This window comes from Saccopteryx leptura, chromosome 4 (assembly GCF_036850995.1).
Source record: "Saccopteryx leptura isolate mSacLep1 chromosome 4, mSacLep1_pri_phased_curated, whole genome shotgun sequence".
Classification (NCBI taxonomy): Eukaryota; Metazoa; Chordata; class Mammalia; order Chiroptera; family Emballonuridae; genus Saccopteryx; species Saccopteryx leptura.
The window spans coordinates 212,414,013-212,437,881 of record NC_089506.1 but is presented as its reverse complement, the minus strand read 5'-3'; the positions used below and the strand labels follow the sequence as shown (position 1 = coordinate 212,437,881).

The 23,869-nt window shown below is 43.3% G+C and overlaps 1 protein-coding gene and 1 pseudogene across 1 annotated transcript; both read right to left on the bottom strand.

The window, feature by feature from the left end:
- Positions 1–1,499: 1,499 nt before the first annotated feature.
- LOC136403371 (cold shock domain-containing protein E1-like) lies at positions 1,500–7,251 on the bottom strand (annotated as a pseudogene).
- A 1,572-nt stretch (positions 7,252–8,823) lies between these two features.
- Positions 8,824–23,615, bottom strand: ZNF200 (zinc finger protein 200). The gene is made up of 5 exons (XM_066382770.1): positions 23,456–23,615; positions 21,655–21,981; positions 20,961–21,052; positions 20,533–20,656; positions 8,824–10,168 (listed from the first exon to the last, which is right to left on the bottom strand). The coding sequence occupies exons 2-5, from the start codon at positions 21,899–21,901 to the stop codon at positions 9,444–9,446; spliced, it is 1,188 nt and encodes a 395-aa protein (XP_066238867.1). The 5' UTR covers positions 21,902–21,981; positions 23,456–23,615; the 3' UTR covers positions 8,824–9,443.
- Between the last annotated feature and the right edge of the window lie 254 nt (positions 23,616–23,869).

Below are 23,869 nucleotides of genomic sequence, written 5' to 3'. Positions count from 1 at the left end.
TATGGCACCCCTTATACTACTCAGAAAAGATAATCCACCATCTCTGTGCCGTGCTGGTCACTGGGTCATCTCTGTGACGTGCCCGTCCTATTGCATACCCTGCTGATGGCTCAAGTCTCATTCTATGTGGACAACACCATCCCCACTTCTTCTGTGATAGGACTACTCTTCTGGAACTCCTCTGTTCTGACACACCCCTCAGTGACATGATGATTCTTATTAAAGGAGGGATGATAATGATTATTCCCTTTTATTTGCATCCTGGTATTATATATTCTTGTGGCTTGTGCTGTCCTGATAGTCCCATCTATGCAGGGAAGATGGAAAGCCTTCTCCAACTGCGGTTCCCACTGGGCTGTAGTTTTCTTCTATGGCACCATCATATTTCTGTATTTCAACTCTTTACCTCCCCACTCAGCTGAGACAGATATTGCAGTTGTGGTGATGTTCACAGTGGCGACTCATGCTGAACCTCTTCATCTACAGCCTGAGAAACAAGGACATAAAAGGGGCTCTTGAAAAAGTGATTGATTGCTATGAAAGTTTTTCTATTCAAAATGAAACAGGCTAAGAAAATCACCAAGGGAACTAATTTCTAATAAAATCGTGTTTGCTTTTTTCTATTGTGTAAAACTTACCATTTGTCTTTTGTAAAAGAATCATCTACTATCTATCTCAGAAAAACAGAATTCGAGCCCTGGCCGGTTGGCTCAGCGGTAGAGCGTCGGCCTAGCGTGCGGAGGACCCGGGTTCGATTCCCGGCCAGGGCACACAGGAGAAGCGCCCATTTGCTTCTCCACCCCTCCGCCGCGCTTTCCTCTCTGTCTCTCTCTTCCCCTCCCGCAGCCGAGGCTCCATTGGAGCAAAGATGGCCCGGGCGCTGGGGATGGCTCTGTGGCCTCTGCCCCAGGCGCTAGAGTGGCTCTGGTCGCAACATGGCGACGCCCAGGATGGGCAGAGCATCGCCCCCTGGTGGGCAGAGCGTCGCCCCCTGGTGGGCGTGCCGGGTGGATCCCGGTCGGGCGCATGCGGGAGTCTGTCTGACTGTCTCTCCCTGTTTCCAGCTTCAGAAAAAAGAAAAACAGAATTCGATACACCCTCTTCAGGTTAAAGATGGAAAAAGAAACACTTCTACTAAATAACTTGACTGTTCCAAATTTTAATGCCCTCCACTCAAAACCCACTAGAAACACACCTTTTGTTGAATAAGTTGGGTTTATCACTTATAACAAGGGAGAACACCCACCATGGGTGAATAGTGAGGCATCTTAGTAGGAAGATGCTAGAAAATATTAATTAAAAGACTTGGGCTTGTGTAGAGTTGAGAAACTGGGTCTTTGCTTTGGATGAGATGCTGTCACAAAGTGGCGATAATCTTTATTAGGTATCTTAATACGTTTTATCTAGAAAGAGGGATGAAGAGGAAGATATTCAGAACTCTTCACAAGAATCCCCCCAAATTTATCATAATGGATTAATGATGTGTTTTGTGGATGTGGTTAGTCAGTGATACCAGACTGACAGATCTTTCTCTCTGCACCAAATCCCGTTGAATTACTTGGTCCCGTTGGCTACTGAAGAACCATTACGTGAGGAGCACTGGCATCATCCAGGGTGCTGTTCAAGCAATTGACCAATCTATCAGTTCATGGTGTTGCAACAGCCTTGGGGCCCTCGCAGACCCACTGAACATTACAAGTGCTGCACTTGTGAGTGCACAGCTTTAGAACCACTGGGAGCCTGACCAGTGTTGGCACAGTAAATAGAACGTCAGTCTGGGATGCTGAGGTCCCAGGTTCAAAAGCCCAATGTTGCCGGCTTGAGCATGGGCTCATCAAGCTTGGGTTCAAGGTCACTGACTTGAGTGTAGGATTATTATTATTTTTTAAATTTCTTAAATTCATTTTAGAGAAGAGAAAGAGTAAGAGTGAGAGAGAGAAAAAGGGGGGAGGAGCAGGAAGCATCAGTTCCCATATGTGCCTTGACCAGACAAGTGCAGGGCTTCAAACTGGAGACCTTAGTGTTCCAGGTCGATGCTTTATCCACTGCGCCACCACAGGTCAGGTGAGCACAGGATTATTGACATGATTCCATGGTTGCTGGCTTGAGCAAGGGGTCACTGGCTCAGCAGGAGTGCTCTGGTCGAGGCATGTATGAAAAGTAATTAGTGAACAACTAAAGTGCCACAACTATGAGTTGATGCTTTTTATCTCAAAGGAAGGAAGGAGGGACGGAGGGACGGAAGGAAGGAAGGGAGGAAGGGAGGAAGGGAGGGAGGGAGGGAGGGAGGGAGGGAGGAAGGAAATAAATTACTGAGCATTTCACCTCTTTTCCAGCCTGTAGCTCAATGCCATCTGAACTTCTTTTACATGGAAAAAGAGCTTCTTGCTCTTTTCATAGTTAATGAAGCCAAACTGATTTTTCACACTCCATAGTGGCTCTATGAGAGTGATGATGTAGGCCAGGGGTCAGGAACCTATGGCTCACGAGCCAGATGTGGCTCTTTTGATGGCTGCATCTGGCTCACAGACAGATCTTTAATTAAAAAAATAATGTTCAGTCAGACAGACTCCCGCATGCGCCCGATCAGGATCCACCCAGCATGCCCACCAGGGGGCATCGCTCTGTTGCAACCAGAGCCATTCTAGTGCCTGAGGCAGAGGCCACGGAGCCATCCTCAGTGCCCGGGCCAACTTTGCTGCAATGGAGCCTTGGCTGCGGGAGGGGAAGAAAGAGACAGAGAGGAAGGAGGGGGGGAGAAGCAGATGGGCGCTTCTCCTGTGTGCCCTGGCCGGGAATCGAACCCGGGACTCCTGCATGCCAGGCTGATGCTCTACCACTGAACCAACCGGCCAGGGCTTTAAATAATTTCTTGGTACTCAGTCTCTGTTGGATCAACACTCATCAAGGGGTGAACGACTTTACCAGAGTTGATGGTAGGATCAGCTTCTTCAGGAATGCCATTCACCAAATGTGTTTTGTTGACTTTTTCTACACTGACTATTGCCATTGCCTTTAACTTTGGACAAAATGTAATCAACCATGTTCCCCAGTTCCAAGCTATCAACATTGCCAGAGAAGTCCCTGTAATGAAAAAGGTTTTCCTTATTATGATTGGCTGTTTCTTTCTTTTTAAAAATTTTTTTATTATATTTTTGATATTCAGTGAGAGGAGGGGAGTCGGAAACAGACTGCCAAATGCACCCTGACCGGGATCCACCCAGCAAGCCCACTAGGGGACAATGATCTGCGCATCTGGGGCATTGCTCCATTGTTCCACAACCAAGCTCTTCTTAGCGCTTGAGGCAGAGGCCATGGAGCCATCCTCAGCACCTGGGGCCAACTTGCACAAACCATTTGAGCCATGGCTGCAGGAAGAGAAGAGAGAGAGAGAGAAGTGAAAAGGAGAGGTGTGGAGCAGATGGGCACTTCTCCTGTGTGCCCTGACTGGGAATTGAACTCAGGACACTCACACACTGGGCCAATGCTCTACCACTGAGCCAACTAGCCAGAGCAGCTGTTTCAGTAAATCCAAAATTATCCTTCAGAGTTGCCACATAACCCAAGAGTTTCTTGGTGTTAGAATTATGACCTAAAAGTCGCAAACAGGTTGCAATCCATTGTCCAGGCCCCTGTTTGTCACTAATACTAAATTCAGCCTTATTCCCTATTTAAAGAGAAGTGGATCCATCCACATCCTTAGCTTGATAAGCGATAGTTAATTTTACCACGCAGTCATCATAAGCAATATACCATTTCAGCCTCCTTTTCTTTGCCTTTATGTGGGCTAGTGGTTTTAGGATTGGAAAAATGGCTTCTTTTTCTACAGTGCCTCACTGCTGCTATATAGGAATGCAATTGAAATTTGTAGGCTAGTCTTGTATCCTGATAGGTTTCTATAATTGTTTGAGTTCCAGTTTTGTTATTTTTGTCTATTCTTTGGGATTTTCTACATAGACAATCATGTTATCTGCAGACATTTCTATTTCTTTTCAAATTTGTATACCTATTATTTCCTTTGTCATACTGCATTAACTAGAAATTTCAGTATGCGTTGGAGTAGTGAGAAGGGATATTGTTCCTTATTCCTGATGTTAAGGGGAAATCATCTCATTTCTGACCATTATGATGTTGGCTGTTGTTTTTTGTAAATGTCCTTTGTCAGGTTGAAGTTCTATTCCAAGTTTGCTGGGGGGGGGGTATGAGTATGAATATATATATATAATCATGAATGGGTGTTGGATTTTGTCAAATATTTTTCTTTTCTTATGACAGAGAGTGGGACAGATAGATGAGAAGCATCAATTCTCATTGTGGCAACTTAATTGTCCATTGATTGTTTTCTCATATGTGCCTTGATGGGGGGGGGGGGTGGCTACAGCAGAGCAAGTGACTCCTTGCTCAAGCTAGCAACCTTGAGTTCACACTAGTGACCTTTGGGCTCAAGCCAGTGACCATGAGGTCATGTCTATGCTTCCACGCACAAGCTGGTGAGCCCGCGCTCAAGCTGGCTACCTCAGGGTTTCAAACCTGGGTCCTCTGCATCCTAGTATGCTCTATCTGCCTGGTCAGACATCAAATGCTTTTTCTACATCTGATATGATTTATTTTCTTTAGCCTGTTGATGTGATATTGTACATTAACTGATTTTCAGATGTCAAATCAACCTTGCATATGTGGAGTAAATTTTATTTGGTCCTGGTGTATACAGTAATTCTTTCTAATGTTGTCAGATTAAATCTTCTAACATTTTGAAGATTTTGGCATATATATCCAAGAGATATATTAGGCTGTAGTTTTCCTTTTTTGTAATAGCTTTCCTTGGTTTTGGTATTAGGGAAATGTTGGCCTCATACAATGAGTTAGGAAGTGCTCCTTTTGTTTGTGTTCTAGTGGAAATTATAGAGAATTGGCTTAATTTCTTCCTTAAATATTTTGTAGAATTCAGCAGTAAAATCATCTGGGCCCAGTAGTTTCTCTTTTGGAAGGTTATTGATTATTCATCCTGTTTAATTGATACAGGCCTATTCAGATTACTTTTCTTTGAGTTTTGGTATCAATAGTTTTTCAAGGAATTGGTTCATTTCATCTAGGTTACCAAATGTATGGGCATAGTTGTTCACAGTATTCCTTTATTATCCTTTTAATGTCCATGGAATTTATAGTGATGGCCCTTTTTTCATTTCTGAAGCAGTAATTTGTCCTTTCTCTCTTTTGTTATTAGCCTGGCTAGGAGTTTACTAATTTATTGATCTTTTCAAAGAACCAGCTTTTGATTTTTATTTTCTCTATTGATTTCATTTTATTGATTTCTAATTTTTGTCTTTTCTTGTTTCCTTTGGATTTAATTTCCTCTTTTGCAGATCATAAAGTAGATTAAAACTTAAGTTATTGATTTTAGATCTTTTATAGTACATGCATCCAAATGTTGTAAATTTCTAAGCTTTGCTTTTACTACATCCCACAAATTTTGACAAGTTGCATTTCCATTTATTTTTAAATTTCTCGAGACTTGACTCATTGTTATTTAAAAGCATGTTGTTAAATCTCCAAATATTGAGATTTTCAGCTACCACTGTTATTATTATTATTATTTTTTTGTATTTTTCTGAAGCTAGAAACGGGGAGAGACAGTCAGACAGACTCCCGCATGCGCCCAACCAGGATCCACCCAGGGGGTGACACTCTACCCACCAGGGGGCGATGCTCTGCCCCTCCGGGGCATCGCTCTGCCGCTACCAGAGCCAGTCTAGCGCCTGGGGCAGAGGCCAAGGAGCCATCCCCAGCGCCCAGGCCATCATTGCTCCAATAGAGCCTCAGCTGCGGGAGGGGAAGAGAGAAACAGAGGAAGGAGAGGGGGAGGGGTGGAGAAGCAGATGGGTGCTTCTCCTGTGTGCCCTGGCCAGGAATCGAACCTGGGACTTCTGCACGCCAGGCCGATGCTCTACCACTGAGCCAACCGGCCAGGGCTACCACTGTTATTTTTAACTTCATTGTGATGACGGCATATTTTATATGATTTCTTTTTAAAGTTTGCTATGGTGTTTCATGGCCCAGATGTAGTCTATCTTGGTGGTTTCACACGAGCTTGAGAAGAATGGGTATTCCTCTGTTGCTGGGTGAAATCTCTTGTAAATGTTCCGTGGTATTGGAGTTGACTGTGAAACTAGATTGGGCTCAAGTGAGAATGGAAAGAGAGGACAAGACCCACCCTACCAACTATTAGTGAAAAGCATGTTTATTAGCTTTATAATATTCAACCATTTGTTCAACCATTTAGGTTATTTCTAATTTTTATTATAATATGGTAATTTTCCTTGTACATAGGAAATAAATTGTTGGGTCAAGGAGTAATTTTTAAAAAACATTCTTTTCACAGTGGATGGATATCGCTATCATTTTTCTTTTGCCAAGTCAAACATTTTATACACACATACCCTGCTCACTTAACACACCTAAAATGTTATCTTATTCTTTCAATTTATAACACTTAGATTACTAGTGGGGCTGAACATTCTTTCCTATTTGTTTTAGCCATTCATATTTCTTTATCTAAAAATTATTCTGTTCATGTCTTGTTCCTGGAACATCTCTTCAGTACCCTCCTTCCACCCCCATCTCATCCTCCTGGCCTCAGTTTAAATGGCACTTTCTTAGCATCCTCTCGGGAAAACCCACCTGTAACAATCCCAGAGTCCATTTCTTTTCTAGCACTGTCACACTGTGTAGCTGTACACATACTTCAGATTTACTTAATTCCTGTCCCACCCCCACCCCATGAAACTCCATAGGTGTACTGCTCTGCTTTAAAACCCAGAGATGGGGTTGTATCTTTAGGGGTTCATCTTTTGTACTTGCCATTGGAATTGGCTCTTTGGTCCTTCATATTTTCTACCTGGCCCTTGCTACTCTACTGAAAATCCATGTGTTAATATGTTTATTTTTTTCCATTAACTGGTTGTTGAGCTGATGGAGTACTTACTCATCCAAGGTGCTCTTGGCATTTGGGGGCACCCTGGCCCTCCCTGTGCTCCTTGGCAAGGGTGAAGGCATGGGAAAAGTCGGGCTGGTCCAAGCACTGCTGTTTTGAACAGTGGGCATCTTGACTGCATTGGCCCTGGTGCACACTGAGGCCCAGGACACAGAGAGAACCTCCCAAGTTCAAGGAGGTTGTTTAGGTCTTGGGTCCATCACACACCCACATGACTTGGGGACCAGGTGGCTTGATCCTTGGGAAGGAGCCAGGACCATCTTACACTGGGGACCCCACCTTCTCCAGTCACTGGCTCGGAACATGCTGTGTTTAAATACTCTAGGTGTGCAGGCTGGTCTTTTCTGTAATATCCGGTGGACCTTGGCAAGGCTTCTGAAGGAATAGAGAAATAATGTTGGTAGCCAGTTTTATCCCTGGTTTTAAAAGTTAGGCTTGAATTACAATATTAATAGAAAACAATTTTTCTGTGGTCTTTGAGTGTTGGTTTTTGTTACTGTTTTTAAATTAGGATACAGGACTGCATGTATCATAAAATGTTTTGTACCAAAACAAAGAATAGAGCTACATGTTTAAAAAACAAAAAAGAGCAATAAAAGGATGAAGCAAAACTATTATTTATAGGCAGTATAATTTAACTACAAATTATAATAGAATTGAGAAATCATTGAAAATTAAGAACATTCACTGAGGTGACTAGTTTCACAAATATATAATTAAAAATAACTTCCCTATATAAGAACAATAACTAGAAAAATATAATGATAAAAAACTATTTACAATTAACAAAATGAGAAAAATTTACTCAGGAACACTCTAATAAATGAAAAGCTATGGTTCTGAATGGGAAACAAAACTTGTAAAGTTAACAAATTTTCCCAAATAGTTTAGAGGATAATTTATTCCAATCAAAATACCAGTGTAGGCTCTGGCAGGTTGACTCAGTGATAGAGCGTCGGCCCAGTGTGTGGAAGTCCCAGGTTCGATTCCAGGCCAGGGCACACAGGAGAAGCACCTACCTGCTTATCTACCTTTACCCCTCTCCTTCCTCTCTGTCACTCTCTTCCCCTCCTGCAGCCAAGGCTCCACTGGAGCAAAGTTGGCCCAGGCACTGAGGATGGCTCCATGGCCTCCACTTCAGGTGCTAGAATGGCTCCAGTTGCAGCAGAGCAATGCCCCAGAGGGGCCCAGCATCGCCCCTTGGTGGGCATGCCAGGTGGATCCTGGTTGGGCACATGCAGAAGTCAGTCTGCCTGCACACACATCCCACTTCTTACTTTGGAAAAATACAAAAAAAATTTAAGAAACCTGAAAAAAGCAAAACTGATCAAGAATCCTTAAATTCACACACCACAGGACCGGTCCTGTGAAGGCACCACTAGCCTTGACTCTGGGAAGACAAGTCAGGAAAGTGAAATCAGGAGGCCAAAGGGAACAAATATCTACTACAAGCAAGACATTGGAATCCTGTCTCTTGAGGGGTGAGTTAGCCACTGGAGACATTTCTAAAATAAAACACTTTGCTTGTGAGGTAGCGGCCACCCATTGCCAAAGGTCAGATAACTGCTCAGAGGGGTATTAAGCATATGGTAAAATTATTGAGCAACCATGCATCCAAACCAAATGTTTCTCCTCCTTTCAGGCTTTTGTGGTTTCCTTCCTAGCAAGTCTTCTTGGCTCAGCAGAGAGACAAGATTCTGAAGAGCTTTTCCAGTGGTGGGGTTGGGTGGCTGGACCTGAGTGATCCAAACTTCTTTCATGGCAAGGGAGAGGCATCAGAGAGGTGTTTGGGCAATTACTAGCTGATTAAGAATTAATAAGAACAGTAGACATCTTAAAATTATGTTGTGAAAAGGATTTTTGTAAGTCACTTTTTGCCATAAATTGCAAACGTTACTGAAATTGATAGTTTAGATCACACAGAGTAAACCTTTGATATTCAATATATTTTCCTATATTCCAAAGCACACAATCCCCTTCAACACTCAAGTGTTAACAGGGTATTCTTAAAGGATTATACAAATTAATAAAAGCTGTTGGCTTAACAAATTAGTAGTCTGGGTCAGAGGAATACCAGTCCAGAAAAAAGGACCTTTGCATTATTTCTCTTTTCTCAAGTGTGAATTCGTATGTGGTGGAAAAATGGATACACAAGAGTTACTCTCTTTACTTTGCACATAAACAGTCTCCAGACTCATATTTGAAGCCTTTCTTGGGAAAGGGATCTGTGACCTGTACATTGTTGTATCAGTTCACAAGGAAAGCTCCTTAGTCCAAAAAGCCTGAATGCTAACTGAGGTATATAGACCTTGAGGATGTTTTATTCCCTGTGAATTTTCTAAATTTGAGGTTTCAGCCAAGATGCGTATTTATACAATTTGGGCTATTATGAGGTTTTCACATCTGAATCTTTCCAGACAGCCTGTGAATTCAGAATTCCTTATGAAATGTTTCAGGCTGAGGCAGGACTACCCAACCTTTCCCTATCCCACTTCTGCTTTCGGTTCTTACATGACAAGTGGGTTTTTTCGTGCCGAGTACAGTTTGACTGCCGACCAAATCTTCTCCCACATTTTTTACAACCATATGGCCTCTCAGTCACATGACTCTGCAGATGAAGCACAAATTCTTTGTTCTCTGGGAAGGTTTTCCCACATTCTGGACACTTAAATGTCTTCTTCCTTATATGGATTCCTTCATGGCGACTACGATGAGAATTTTGACGAAAATTTTTTCCACATTTTGAACATGAATAAGGTTTCTCTCCTGTATGAATTCGCTCATGTTTATTAAGGTTTGTTTTATGATTGAAGCTTTTCCCACAGTGACTACAGTCATAGGGTTTTTCTCCAGTGTGAGTCCTCTGGTGGGAAATAAGGTAAGAACTTTCATTAAACTGTTTCCCACACAGTGGACAAGTATACCATCTTCTTGTTCTCCGATTTCGGGTACATGCAATAACACTGACATCCACAAATTTTGAGAGTTCCTCTAGTGGAGTATCATTTTCAATGGTAACTAAAAGATTTCTCATTTTCCTTTCATTTGGAATGGATGTATTTAGTCCTTTTTCTTTATGGCAATCTGGAAGTTGCTCAGAGACCACAGAACAGTCCGTTTCATCACAATCTGAAGACTCTTCTCTATGATCTTCACCCTCAGGATTACTGTCATCAACTGTTGAAACAAAGAGAGAATAACTTTTGAGGGATATGACACCAATAGGGAAAAACACATCTGATTTCTCATGAAATAACCTTGAAAACCACAAAGCTGAGGACTGGCAAGAAAATCACCATCAACATTCTTTTTCTACTTTGAGGGTGGGATACATGACTAATAGATCTTTTCATACCCTACAATGCAAGCACACAGTTCTTTTTACATGAGAAAGAAAAAAAAAAAAAGAAATGAGAGGGATGATATTGAAAGACTTCTTATGTCTGTTTACTGTATAAGTGCATATTGAGCTTATATTCTGTGTAGAGCACTGAGCTAAGTACCAGGGGATGAAGGACATACTAAAGGGTACCTTTGGAGGATAGTAAGTGAACAGTAAAATGAGTTACTTCTAGGTTCTCACTAAGTTAAATATTAAGTATTAGGTAATATTATCCTATCTAATGAAAAAGTATAAACAATTAAAATGCCCCCTGTAAAGCCAGTAGCTGCAGCCACCATCACAGCCGCCTGGCCAGTGCAGGTTCACATTTGATTCGGACAGACGGTAATGAAACAATGGAGCTAAGAACTGGTGGGCCACTAGCTTTAATCCTAGCTTGCACCAGGCAGGCAAGAAATACACACAGTGGGAAAACACTTCCCTTTCCATTCAGGGCTCCCAAAGTCACTGAATTACCCGAGTTTCCTAGACTCAAAGTTTTCTAGCTCACCATCCTTACTCACCTCTGTTCCCCATCTCCTCCTCTCTGCATAAACTGGCTTCTCCTTCAGCACTCCACCATCTTGGCTGCTTCTCCTCTCCTCCATGTGGCCTTTCACTGCTCTCTCTTCTAATGCTAATCTCAGGAACTGAGAGAGAGCAAGTTCCTGGTCTGCCCATTTTATAGTGTAGAAATCAAAACCTTTAATCCAATATACAAACAAGAAAGTCTCTGATACAAAGTCACCTAGGGTGGGAAAGGCTTAGTCTTAAAACTAAGCCTTAGGGTGTAACAACCCTGCCTGCTTACAGCCTGTCCCCCCACACCCAATGCAAACTATAAGCGAGCAAACCTATATATCGTATTTACAAATTTATTTGAACAACATTCCACCCTTTTTGCTTGCTTCACAATCTAAAGCACAGGTATACCTGTACAAGGAAATTAGGCACATTACACAAATTACAACAACATGACAAATCATACAATTTCAACAATTACAAAGATACACTTCACCAGTCTATGAACACTTTGCCAAAAGCGCAAAATATCCTCGGACTTCTTTCTAGCCATGGGAAAAGTTTCCTGGGGCAGGGGATGGCTTCTAGCTAAGCCACCCCACACCCCCATCAGGGTATTTCACATTGTCCAAAATCTGTAAGTCCACCCAACAAAGGAGCCAGTGCCCACTCCGGTCGTAGTCCAGGAATCAGTCCAAGCACATGGGGCCTCAGCCACCCCCCTCATCCCTGCCGTCCTGGCAGGTCTTACACTGTCCCAAGGAGGAGCATGTGGCAATGGCAGTTAGCATTTCCATCTCTACCCTAAAGAGCATGATGGCATCACCCCTATGTCTCAAAATCGCAGACCTACCAGGGGTGTAGTAGGTACTCCTTGCTGCTGGGCTCTCATCTTCTGGAGATAGCGGATTGCAACTCCAGCCCGATTCTCCTCATCCTCCAAAGAGGAATTGAAAACACTAGCTCCCACTGCCGGGCTTGAGCCCTGGGCTGCTGCCGCCTTCTGTTCCACAGACCTTGCAGCCCCAGCCTTAGCCCCGGCCTCCCGTCGCTGCTGGCTGTCCACAACATCCAGGGCAATCTCCAACTCACGAACCTGTGATTACTTCTCCAGCAGCTGCTCCATTTCCAAGCAAATCTCACGAACCTGGTCAGCCTCCTTCTGTGGTGCTTGCTCTAGCTCCAGGGTCAGGATCTCTTCCTCCCACGTTTGATCCAGCTTCTTCCACTGCTCAGTTTGCAGGTCCCAGGCAGCCTCTTCCACAGAGCTCTCGGTTTCCTCACGCATGGCTGTAAAAGTCAGCCAGCCTACAGCCCCCAAAAGGACAGCCATGGGAACCATAACAGCATCCAGTCCTCTACTCCACCACTCAAAGGTGGTGGTGGCTCCATACCGATTTGTATTGAATCCTGCCACAGACTATGCCAAATGTAAAGCCAGTAGTCATGGCCACCATCACAGACGCCTGACCTATGCAGGTTCGCATTTGATTCGGATAGGCGGTAATGAAACAACGGAGCCAAGAACTGGTGGGCCATTAGCTTTAATCCTAGCTTGCACCTGGCGGGCAAGAAATACACACAGTGGGAAAACACTTCCCTTTCCTTTTAGGGCTCCCAAAGCCACTTACTTATCTGAGTTTCCTAGAATCAAAGGTTTCTAGCTCACCAGCCTTATTCACCCCTGTTCCTCATCTCCTCCTCACTGAAAACTGCACAAACTGGCTTCTCCTACAGCACTCCACTATCTTGGCTGCTTCTCCTCCCCTCCATGTGGCCTTTCTCTGCTCTCTCCTCTAATGCTAATCTCAGGAACCAAGAGACAGCAAGCTCCCTGTCTGCCTCATTTTATAGAGTAGAAATCCAAACCTTTTTTTTTTTGTATTTTTCTGAAGCTGGAAACGGGGAGAGACAGTCAGACAGACTGACCGGGATCCACCCGGCACGCCCACCAGGGGCGACGCTCTGCCCACCAGGGGGCGATGCTCTGCCCCTCTGGGGCGTTGCTCTGCCGCGACCAGAGCCACTCTAGCGCCTGGGGCAGAGACCAAGGAGCCATCCCCAGCGCCCGGGCCATCTTTGCTCCAACGGAGCCTTGGCTGCGGGAGGGGAAGAGAGAGACAGAGAGGAAGGAGGGGGTGGGGGTAGAGAAGCAAATGGGAGCTTCTCCTATGTGCCCTGGCCGGGAATCGAACCCGGGTCCCCCGCACGCCAGGCCGACGCTCTACCGCTGAGCCAACCAGCCAGGGCAAAATCCAAACCTTTAATCCAATATACAAACAAGGAAGTCTCTGATACAAAGTCACCTAGGGCTTAGTCTTAAAACTCAGGGTATAACAACCCTGCCTGCTCACAGCCTGTCACCCCACACCCAATGCAAACTATAAGTGAGCAAACCTACATATCATATTTACAAATTTATTGGAGCAACACCCCCAAATAGAGAATACATTACAGTCACATACTAGATTATTTGAGCTTAAAGGGATTATTGTAACTGTTGAAACAAAACTATGGTAGAACTCAATGGTTCTTTCTTTTTAAAGTTTAATTCTTTTTTAAATGAAATATAACTTTTAGTCAACTCTTTTAGATTTTCTAGGTATAAATCAAGGTTTGTATTAAGTACAAAAAGGGTTCGCTCCCTTTCCAATATTTATTCTTCTTAACCCCCTTTTCTTATCTTTTTTGCTTTAGAAAACCTAGTTAATGATATTAGTAGTGATAGCAGGTTGATTTTGTTCTGTTTTAATGAAATACCATCAGTGCTTTATGAGTGATAATAAATGTTTAGTTACATTAAAGGACAAAATGTCTGTTAAGGACAATATTGAAATTCATGATTTTTCTTTAAAGTACTAATTTTTGAAATTAAAAAATTTACATTGCTCAAAAATCAAAACATGACAAGATATATAGTAAGAAGTCTTGCCCTGGCCGGTTGGCTCAGTGGTAGAGCGTCAGCCTGGCGTGCAGAAGTCCCGGGTTCGATTTCCGGCCAGGGCACATAGGAGAAGCGCCCATCTGCTTCTCCACCCCTCCCCCTCTCCTTCCTCTCTGTCTCTCTCTTCCCCTCCCGCAGCCGAGGCTCCATTGGAGCAAAGATGGCCCAGGCGCTGGGGATGGCTCCTTGGCCTCTGCCCCAGGCGCTAGAGTGGCTCTGGTCGCAACAGAGCGACGCCCTGGAGGGGCAGAGCATCGCCCCCTGGTGGGCAGAGCGTCGCCCCTGGTGGGCGTGCCGGGTGGATCCTGGTCGGGCGCATGCAGGAGTCTGTCTGTCTCTCCTCGTTTCCAGCTTCAGAAAAATACAAAAAAAATAAATAAATAAAATAAATAAATAAAAAGAAGTCTTACTCCAAACCATGTCCCCATCCATTCTATTCATCCCCCAAATACCAGTTTTTAAGTTTCTTTTTAGTCTTCCATTGTTTCTTTCAGTGGCACATTTTTTCTCCCCCTTTCTTATATAAAAGGTAGTATATTTTTTATATTTCTTGTTTTATTTCAAGCACTATATTCCAGCGCAGAGTTTAGCATGGTATAATGTGTGGACATACCATATTCAACTCTGCAGACACCTGGATTGTTTTTGACTTTGTATTTTTATAAACAATATGACAATGAATAACTGTTTATACATTCTTTTGAATGTGTGCTGTTGCTATAAGCTATAGGTCAGATTCCCAGAAGTAGGACTGCTGGATCAAAGGGTTAATACATCTGCAACATGAGTAATTACAGACTCCCATACACAGGGACTCACTCTACCCTTCTGCATGCCTACCAGCAATATACTATATTATAATATGCTGTCTCCCAACAACCTCATTACCACAAAGTTCTGGTACTGGTTTATATAAATCTGATTTAAAAAAATGATAATTCAGTAGAGGTTTAATTTTCACTTCTAATAATGAGTAGGGCTGAACATATTTTCATATGTTTAATGGTAATTTGTATTTCTAAATTAATCTGTTGGACTCTCTTCCCTGTTTAGAAACTCGATAAATTAGGAAGATTAGGCATATGGCTGATAGGAGTAAGAGTTCCTCCAACTTATTGCTTTTTTTAAACTTACATATTTAATTTTTATGTATTTAATTTATGGACCTTTTAAGACTTCTGGACTACTGACCTTTAATTAGAAAAGCCTTTCTATCCCATGGTTATAAAGGAATTCATCTATATTCTCTAATTATGCTTTTATAGGTGCTTTTTTCTTTTTAACATTTAAAATCTATAATCCATTTGCACTTTTTCTTAGTGTGCAAAGTAAGGTATGACTCACCAAATGGCTACTGAGTTGTGCTGACACCTTCTATCAAAAAGTCCCTCTTTTTGACGTCCGTCTGGAGAACTACATTAACCGTATCCTCTGGCGGCCGCCACTGGAGCAGGCCAGAGCGGGGCGAGGCCCACATTAGACTGGAGGGGGCCGGTGCTGCGGGGCTGGGCCGGACCGGACGGGCAGGCGGTTGGTTGGGACTGGTGGCTGCTGAGCAGCCCGGTTTGGGGCTAAGGAGCCAGCCCCCACCTGTCCGCCCGGGGCTGGAGCCTGCCGCGGCCCCGGTGGGCCCAAGGCGCCTTTTAATTTTAACCTTTACAAAATGTAGTTCTTCTGAACTTGTTTCTGTCTGTAGGAGTCAGCTGTTGATGGATCCTTACTTCTTCCCGGGGGCCTGTGCGGTCAAGTTTGGGGCGAGAGGACAGTCCCAGCGGTGACAGGAGCCTGTAGATCCCTGTACTTGGTCTGTTCCTGGGCTTGGCTTGTTGATCGAGAGCAGCAAGCATCGGAAGGGTGGTGCACAAACTGAATTTCTGCCCCTTTGCCACTTGGAGCCTCGACTTCTTTGGTGACAGAATGGAAACAGTGCTGCTTAATGGATCATTACAGGAGGCAGCGACTGAAAAAGGCTCTGTGAAGTCTTCAGTTTTCAGGAACTGTTGCTGTTATTACCTCTGACGGGAGAATGATAGTGGGAACACAAAGCTTTTGACCAGACCATTAATTTGATTTTGGATGAAAGCCATGAACGAGTGCTCAGCTCCTCACAAGGAGTAGAACAAGTGGTCCTAGGGTTATACATCGTAGGAGGTGACAATGTTCATTGGAGAAATTGATGAAGAAACAGATTCTGTGCTTGATTTGGGGAATATTCGGGCAGAGCCTCTGAACTCAGTAGCACACTGAAGAGAATTACATATATAATACATTGGACATCTGTAAATCTTTGTACAGAAACTGATTATTCTGAAGTGACATATGGAATTTTATGGGTGTCTAATTGTATAATTTTGACTCCATATTGATTCATTGTAATATGATATGTAAATTAAAATATTTTTACATTAAAAAAAAGTCCCGCTTTACCTTGCTGACTGGAAATTCCACCTTTATCAAAAACTAAATCTCCAGTGTATCTGAGGCTATTTCAGAACTTTTTATTCTATTCATTGGTCTGTTTACTGGAATACCAACATTATTCTCATCGCACAGGTTTTAGGTTTAGAGGCTGCTTTAACACCTGATAGGGCTAGAACCCCTCCCAACCCACTGCTCTTTTTTTCAACTTTCCTGGTTACTTGTATTTATTTTTCCATTTAAATTTGGTATCAGATTGTCTAATTCTGGAGGGTAAATCATACTGGTATTGTTCTGGGGATTGCACTGAATTCATGAATCAACTTGGGCAGAAATGACTTTTTTTTAATTGAGAGAGAAAATGTTTTAGGTTAGTGTCATAATTTTGCACATTTCTCAAGTTTTTTTCTAGGTGTTTAATAATTTTTGTTTCTATATTATAGCTTCTAAATAATTGTTTGCATATATGAAAGCTAATGATTTCTATAAACTAATACATCCTACTGCCACACTGAATGCTCTTATTGAGTTTTCAGACATTCTTATAGGGTTTTCTAGCTACACTACACAATCATATCATATACAAATAGGTGTAGTGTTACTTCTCTTAAATTATTACACATCTAATTTATTTTCATTTAACTTCACCGGCTAATACACAAAATACAACGTTAGATACAGAAATAGTGATAGTGGGTTTCATTGTTGTATTCCCAATTTTAGTGGGAATGCCTCCCAGCATTTCCTGTCATGATGCTGGCTGAAAAGATAAGTACCCCATTAAGGATATATTCATTAAGTACTACTTTGTTAAGTGTTCATATGAAGAACACATTGACACATTGCTTGTATTTTGTCAAACAGCTTTTCAGAAACTATGAAAATGATCTTGGATTTTGCCTGACCAGGTGGTGGCGCAGTGGATAGAGCATTGGACTGGGATGTGGAAGGACCCAGGTTCAAGACCCCGAGGTCGCCAGCTCAGCTTGAGCGCGGACTCATCTGGCTTGAGCAAAAAGCTCACCAGCTTGGACCCAGGGTCACTGGCTCCAGCAAGGGGTTACTCAGTCTGCTGAAGGCCCGCAGTCAAGGCACATATGGGAAAGCAATCAATGAACAACTAAGAAGTCGCAACGCGCAACGAAAAACTAATGATTGATGCTTCTCATCTCTCCGTTCCTGTCTGTCTATCCCTCTCTCTGACTCTCTCTCTGTCTCTGTAAAAAAAAAAAAAAAAGAAAGAAAATGATCTTGGATTTTATAGGATGGATTATATTTAACAGACTTTCTAGTATCAAATCAGTTTTGCCCTCCTGGAATAAATCTTTAGTCATGGCAGCTTTTTATCAAGTTGTGGTATCTCTGTTACATTAATTTCATAAAAACAATTTGGAAGTTATTTTTTTTCTGTACTCTGGAAGTTTTCATAGCATTTGAATTTTCTAGTTTTTAATGATTTACAAGCACTTTCTATAAAACGGAGGCTGGTCCTTTTTCTTGGATAGGAGCTGGTTTTTGAAATTTTCAGTTTCCTCAGCAGAAATTGATCTATTTGTTTTTAAATCTTTCTTTTTATTAGTTCCTCTATTTTTTCTAATTTTTAACTTATTGGTTTCTAATTTATTATTAATACTTTGTTTTCCTTTATCTTGTTGTTTTCCTAACTTTGAGTCAGAGGCTTGCTTACTTTCATTTTTCTAAGTTAGCCCACATACTTTTACAGCCATAAACTTTCTTTTGAGTACTACTTTAAGTTATACCATAGATTGTGAGTGTTTTCTGGAAAAATTATTTAAATTTGTATTTCCCCTTTGACCCAAGGTTACTTAATAGTTTTTAAGATTTCCAGGTGGGCCCTGGCTAGACAGCTCAGTTGGACAAAGCACCGTCCCGAAATGCAGAGGTTGCCAGTTCAATCCCGGGTAAGGGCACATACAGGAACAGACTGATGTTCCTGTCTCTCCCTCTCTCTAAAATTTATAAAATAAACATTAAAAAAAAAGATTCCTGGTGGAACTTTTTTTCCTGATTTCATTCTTTCTAGGTGTACTATATATATCCTATTGTGTTATTTCTACACTTTGGAATTCTCTAAGTCTTTCTTTGTTGCAGGGCATGCAGTCAATGTGCATCAACCTTGTGAAGGTATATTCGCTTACTAACAGTAGAGGTAGATATAACCATAGGAACTATCTTAGACTTCAAGTGTTCTACATTGCCAACTGTTCTCATGTTGTTCATTCTGACTGAGATGCATTTTGTCCTCAATCAAGAACTCTTCTTTGATTCCTGTCCCCATAAGGTTCATTCCCTTTTCCCCTTTGCAAACCAACCAGATGTTACTATTTCAACCACCCACTGTATGCTAATGACTCCCAAATCTCTCTGTCCTTACATCTGACTTCAATTCCCAGTGTGCAAGTGCCCAGAGGATAACTCATTTCATTTCCTGCTATGGAAATAAAATCCATCTTCTTCCAAACTCTGCTCTTGGGTCCAAATCCTGTCTCAACCTCATCATATCTCTTTATATAAATAGTTGTAACAGTTTCACACTGCCTATCTTTTTATGTGAATGATGTATCTTACAAAATGAACTGAAGACTCCTGGAGGGCAGGAATGGAACAATATGTATTTTTAAAATCAACTCCAGAACCCAACCCTGCCTGAGAAAAAAACCAGGTGGTGTTTACTAAATACTGGTTAACGACTAAGCATTTTTAAAAATCATGTTTATATCATTGCTATTTATTATCTGACTCTTAAGGTTAAATAATCAGTTTCAGAGTGTGGATGAGAGAGGGGAGAGTGAGGGGTCTCCAGGCCTCAGGTGCATGACCAAAGTGTTCCTGAGGCTGGCAACATACCCATCAACTAGTCACCCAAAATAAATTCTATCTTTGCCCAAGACTCAGGAAAAACTTGTGTAATAAATATTATGTTTATACTTTTCCCTAAAAAAAGAAAATATAACAGAATGATTTGTGGGAAATTAACCTGGCCCATTATGTACCACTACCCTGACCACATAGTGTAAGAAGACTACAAAGTTCAATAGTCATTATGAATTTTCATCACCCGAGGCAATTGACAAAACCCACTCTCTGCTCAAATTCAGCCTCAGAAGCAAACATCCCCGAAATCAAGGTAAAAAGTAAGAGATACTCAGCAAAACAATTTTTGAAGGCTCCTGACTGCATGGTAAGAGTGAACTCCTAGAGAAAAGCTGAAGCATTTCTAGGAAAATTAAACTGCTGCCAGTAGAGTTCATAGCACTGAGGATCCTTGTTAACCATTAATGGGAAATGAATACAAATGAAGAAGGCCCCTTCACCAACCATACAGAAAATTCACTGACAAAATTATAAGAAATTCAGCCAGGAGGCAGTACAACTCTGGGCCAAGATGGCAAGATCTGATGCTAGATTCCTAGAATCCAAATCCCTGCTCCATTATCTACTGTTGTGTGACCTTTAGCAAAGTATTTTAACTTTTCTCGGCTACAGTTTCATCATCTGTAAAATCGTAACAACTTCTATACCCCACAGTACAATTGTGAGATTTACAAGAGATAATAAAGCATGCAAAGTACTTAAATTAGTGCCTAGCACATAATGGCACACAGTGCTTAATAATTGTTAGATATTATTTCCACCAATAGTAAGATGTATTTTCATTTACACTAATAGGCTTCATAGCTTTTGAACATCAAGGGGGAAAAAAAAGACTTACAGAGCCCTGGCCAGATAGCTCAGTTGGTTAGAGCTTCATTCCTGAAGCACAGAGGTCCCTGGTTCAATCCCTGCTCAGAGCACATACAGGAACAGATTGATGTTCCTCTCTCTCTCTCTCTCTTCCTTCCCCTTTCACTAAAATCAATAAATAAAAAATTTAGAAAAAAAAGACTTAAAGAGTTTTCATATATCCAATGAAAACACAAATTTAAAATATCTCTGTTGGGAGAATAGCCCTGGATCCAAAAAATGAATTCAGAAAGTCTGCCCACATTTTCTATTTCTTTGAATGTTTGATATTAGTACATCAGCCGTAGTTCTTGCTTACCAAGAGAAGTCCCCTCCATCCTCACTGCCCCCAAGATACAGTGAAGCATATCTGAAGTAGGCTCTGCCACAGGGGATAAGACAAAAATTAAATGTGTGTGTGAACATGTGCTTAGCTGGTGTGAGGTGTCTCAAAAAAAGTCTGAGATGAAGTAGAAGAACATGCTTTTCCTGTAGCACTCAATCTGAACACACAGGGACTTGATTTCTTACCCATTAACATCATCTCCCCAACACTATCTTCTTCCTTCTCTGAAGTGGGCTGTTGAATATGATCCAGGCTCACACATTCTTCTTGGGAGTGAAATACATTCAAATCCTCAAAAACCAGCAGCTCCTGAAAGAGCAACAGGTCCCCCTTCTTCTTAGTAATAGAAGTTCCTTGACAGCCCTGCTGTAAGAAAGGCTGAGACCCAAAGATCAGGGAAGGAATGGTGAAAAGGATCCCACACAGATGCAGCCATATAGGAAAGCCAGCCTCATAAAAGAGCCAGAGGAAAAGCAGAAGAAAACGTCCAAGGAGGCAGTGAAGAATGAACTCCACTCTCCTTGCTGATTCCCACGAGTATGTTTTCATAGAAAGACTGGCAAGAGCAGCAAAGGTGATGCACTCAAACAATGAATGGGAAAACCAAACCCACCTCAGGCTCAGGTGTCAAGCACAGAGAAACTGTTTTCTGTTTCTGTTGGATTCCTTCTTTGGACATAAGCTTCATTAAGGGACGAGGTTGCACTGGGGGAAGAGGAAGCTGTTGTTACTGGAAAAGTCAATGACTCTAATATGGAGAGAGACTACCCGCATCCTGAGGGCAGATTGTCCTCACTCCTTCAGCAGCAACTAATGGTTCCTGTGAGCCCAGTCTCAGGTCAAGCCATAAACCACACCATCTTGAACCTATACAGGGTCTCCTCATTATAAAAAAATAATTCCCCTTAGTATTCCTCTAATGACTAAAAGGGAGGTTGGGGAAAGGTCAAGTCTGAAGATCCCCACAGCAAGCACAAAGTTTCCAAAATGCCACATAAAATGCAATCAATCCAATAATTCATCCACATTTATCCTAAAAAGATACCCCCTGCTCCCAGAAATGTCCATGGAAAATTACACCACAGAAAAGATACACATTGTTTATTCTATGGTCTTACCCACCCCAGCAAAGCAAACAAACCCCAGCTTGAGAAAAAAAACTCCCTCTACCCACTATGTTAACTTTTAATCAAGTCCTTTTCCTAATACCCACCATCCTAACTACAATTCGTTACTAGCACGGAAGCCTATTCTTAGCCCCAGAGAAACGATCCTCTTCTCTTCCAGTGAAACAGAAGTGTTCTTACCTGTGTTCTTAAAGTTTGAGCTCACATCTTTCATGATAACCAAGGTCTCTTTGACATTCTGACTGGGATGGGCTAGTCCTGGTTTGGGCAAGAAGGTGAGGAAGTGTTCCAGAACCAGCTGGTGGATGGTCTTGGGCCCACTAGTAGCATCCCGAACTAGGTCTTGGCCTAGCTTGGAGTTTGGAGGAACTCTCAGTATAAAGGACTGCTTTGGCTTTGGGGACATTGGAAACACTTTTGCAGCCATTGAGCCTTGAAATCACACACCACACTCGTTTCTGCAGAGCTTCAGAAGCCAACTCTTACTGAAGGAAATGTGCCACAAAGCTGCAGACAAGAGAAATAACCGGTTACCCACACGATCAAGCAGGAAATGCCTACACTCCAATGTGGGGCTTACACTCCAATATGTAGCTTGGGTTGTAAAACCACAGGAGATCTAAATCAGAAAGGAAAGATAAGCTGGGGTAGGGAATTCTTTTTTTATTTTATTTTTATTTTATTTTATTTATTTATTTATTTTTACAGAGACAGAGAGTGAGTCAGAGAGAGGGATAGACAGGAACAGACAGGCAGGAACGGAGAGAGATGAGAAGCATCAAACATTAGTTTTTCATTGCGCGTTGCAACACCGTAGTTGTTCCTTGTTCATTGATAGCTTTCTCACATGTGCCTTGACCGCGGGCCTTCAGCAGACCGAGCAACCCCTTGCTGGAGCCAGCGACTTTGGGTCCAAGCTGGTGAGCCTTGCTCAAACCAGATGAGCCCACACTCAAGCTGGCGGCCTCGGGGTCTCGAACCTGGGTCCTTCCACATCCCAGTCCGATGCTCTATCCACTGCGCCACCGCCTGGTCAGGCGGGAATTCTTTTTTTAATTTTTACTTTTTCCGAAGTGAGAAGCAGGGGGAGGCAGGCAGACAGACTTCCGCATGCGCACCACCGGGATCCACAGGCATGCCCACCAGGGGGCGATGCTTGGCCCCTCTGGGGCATTGCTCTACTGCGATCGGAACCATTCTAGCTCCCTGGCCAACTTTGCTCCAATGGAGCCTTGGCTGCGAGAGAGGAAGAGAGAGAGAGAGAAGAGGGGGAAGGGTGCAGAAGCCGATGGGCACCTCTCCTGTGTGCCCTGGCTGGGAATCGAACCCGGGACTTCCGCACGCTGGGACGACGCTCTACCGCTGAGCAAACCGGCCAGGGCCGGGAATTCTTAACTGAAATAGATACTTAGGCTGGAAAGGACCATCCTGACAATGAAAGCCAGAGCATGTCCAAACCCAAGGACCAAATGGAAGAGAGCAAAGTCACTGGCCAAAGACCAAAGGCCATTCTAAGAAAATCGAAGTGGAGACTCCATTGGGAAGAGCTGCTTAATTAATGCTGGTGGAGCAATGGAGTAGAGGACAGGTAATCTAACAGCCAATACCGAGAGCATGTACATGGAAGTCAGTCAGCTTGGCCACTGAATCTGACCGCAGGTCCTTCGGATGCCCTTCAGGGGACAACTGATGGCTCAAGGAGCGAACGCAAGGCCGCATGAGGTGTCCACACATGGCTTGCTAACTCCTCCACGCTGAGAAAACCCTGCTGAAAGCGGAGGGGGCATCCCAACAGGGCCCACCGGTCCTGACCTACACTAGACACTCTCACCGATCAATGGCCACCTTCAGCACAAGCCCAGGATGGGCGTCGCCCAGGGCGCGCTCCCGGCTCCTTCAACAATGGACACCAAGCTCCGCTCCCCACCGGGACCCCAGAGGCCGCCTTAAACCTTGTTTCCGGTCTCGCGGAGCACCTCACCTTTCGGAGACTCTGCCACCCCTGGGCGCTCGCGGAGGGCGGCCCAGCGACCAGGATCGGGGACGACTGGGAAACTAGGCGTGAGAGACCGACCCCTCTCCTCGCCCTTGGGAGTGTCCTCACAGTCCGCCTGAGACTATTGGTGTGCCGTGCCGTCAGATGGGGAAGAAGGCAGGGACGCGGTGCCTTCTGGGAGACCGGGCACCTCAGCATCTGTGCCGTCACGCCCGGTGCCTCGTTTCCGGTACGATATCCTGGTCTCCCTGCTCGGAGCGTGTAGTCTGCAGTAGAGAAGGCGAGGCTCAAGACCGGCCGACGGAGCTCTCAGGGAAGAAGGGAGGACAGGCTGTAAACAGCCGCTCTGTATGTGGCTCCACCTGGAAGACAAAGTAAAAGGCTGACTCCAGTCCCCGG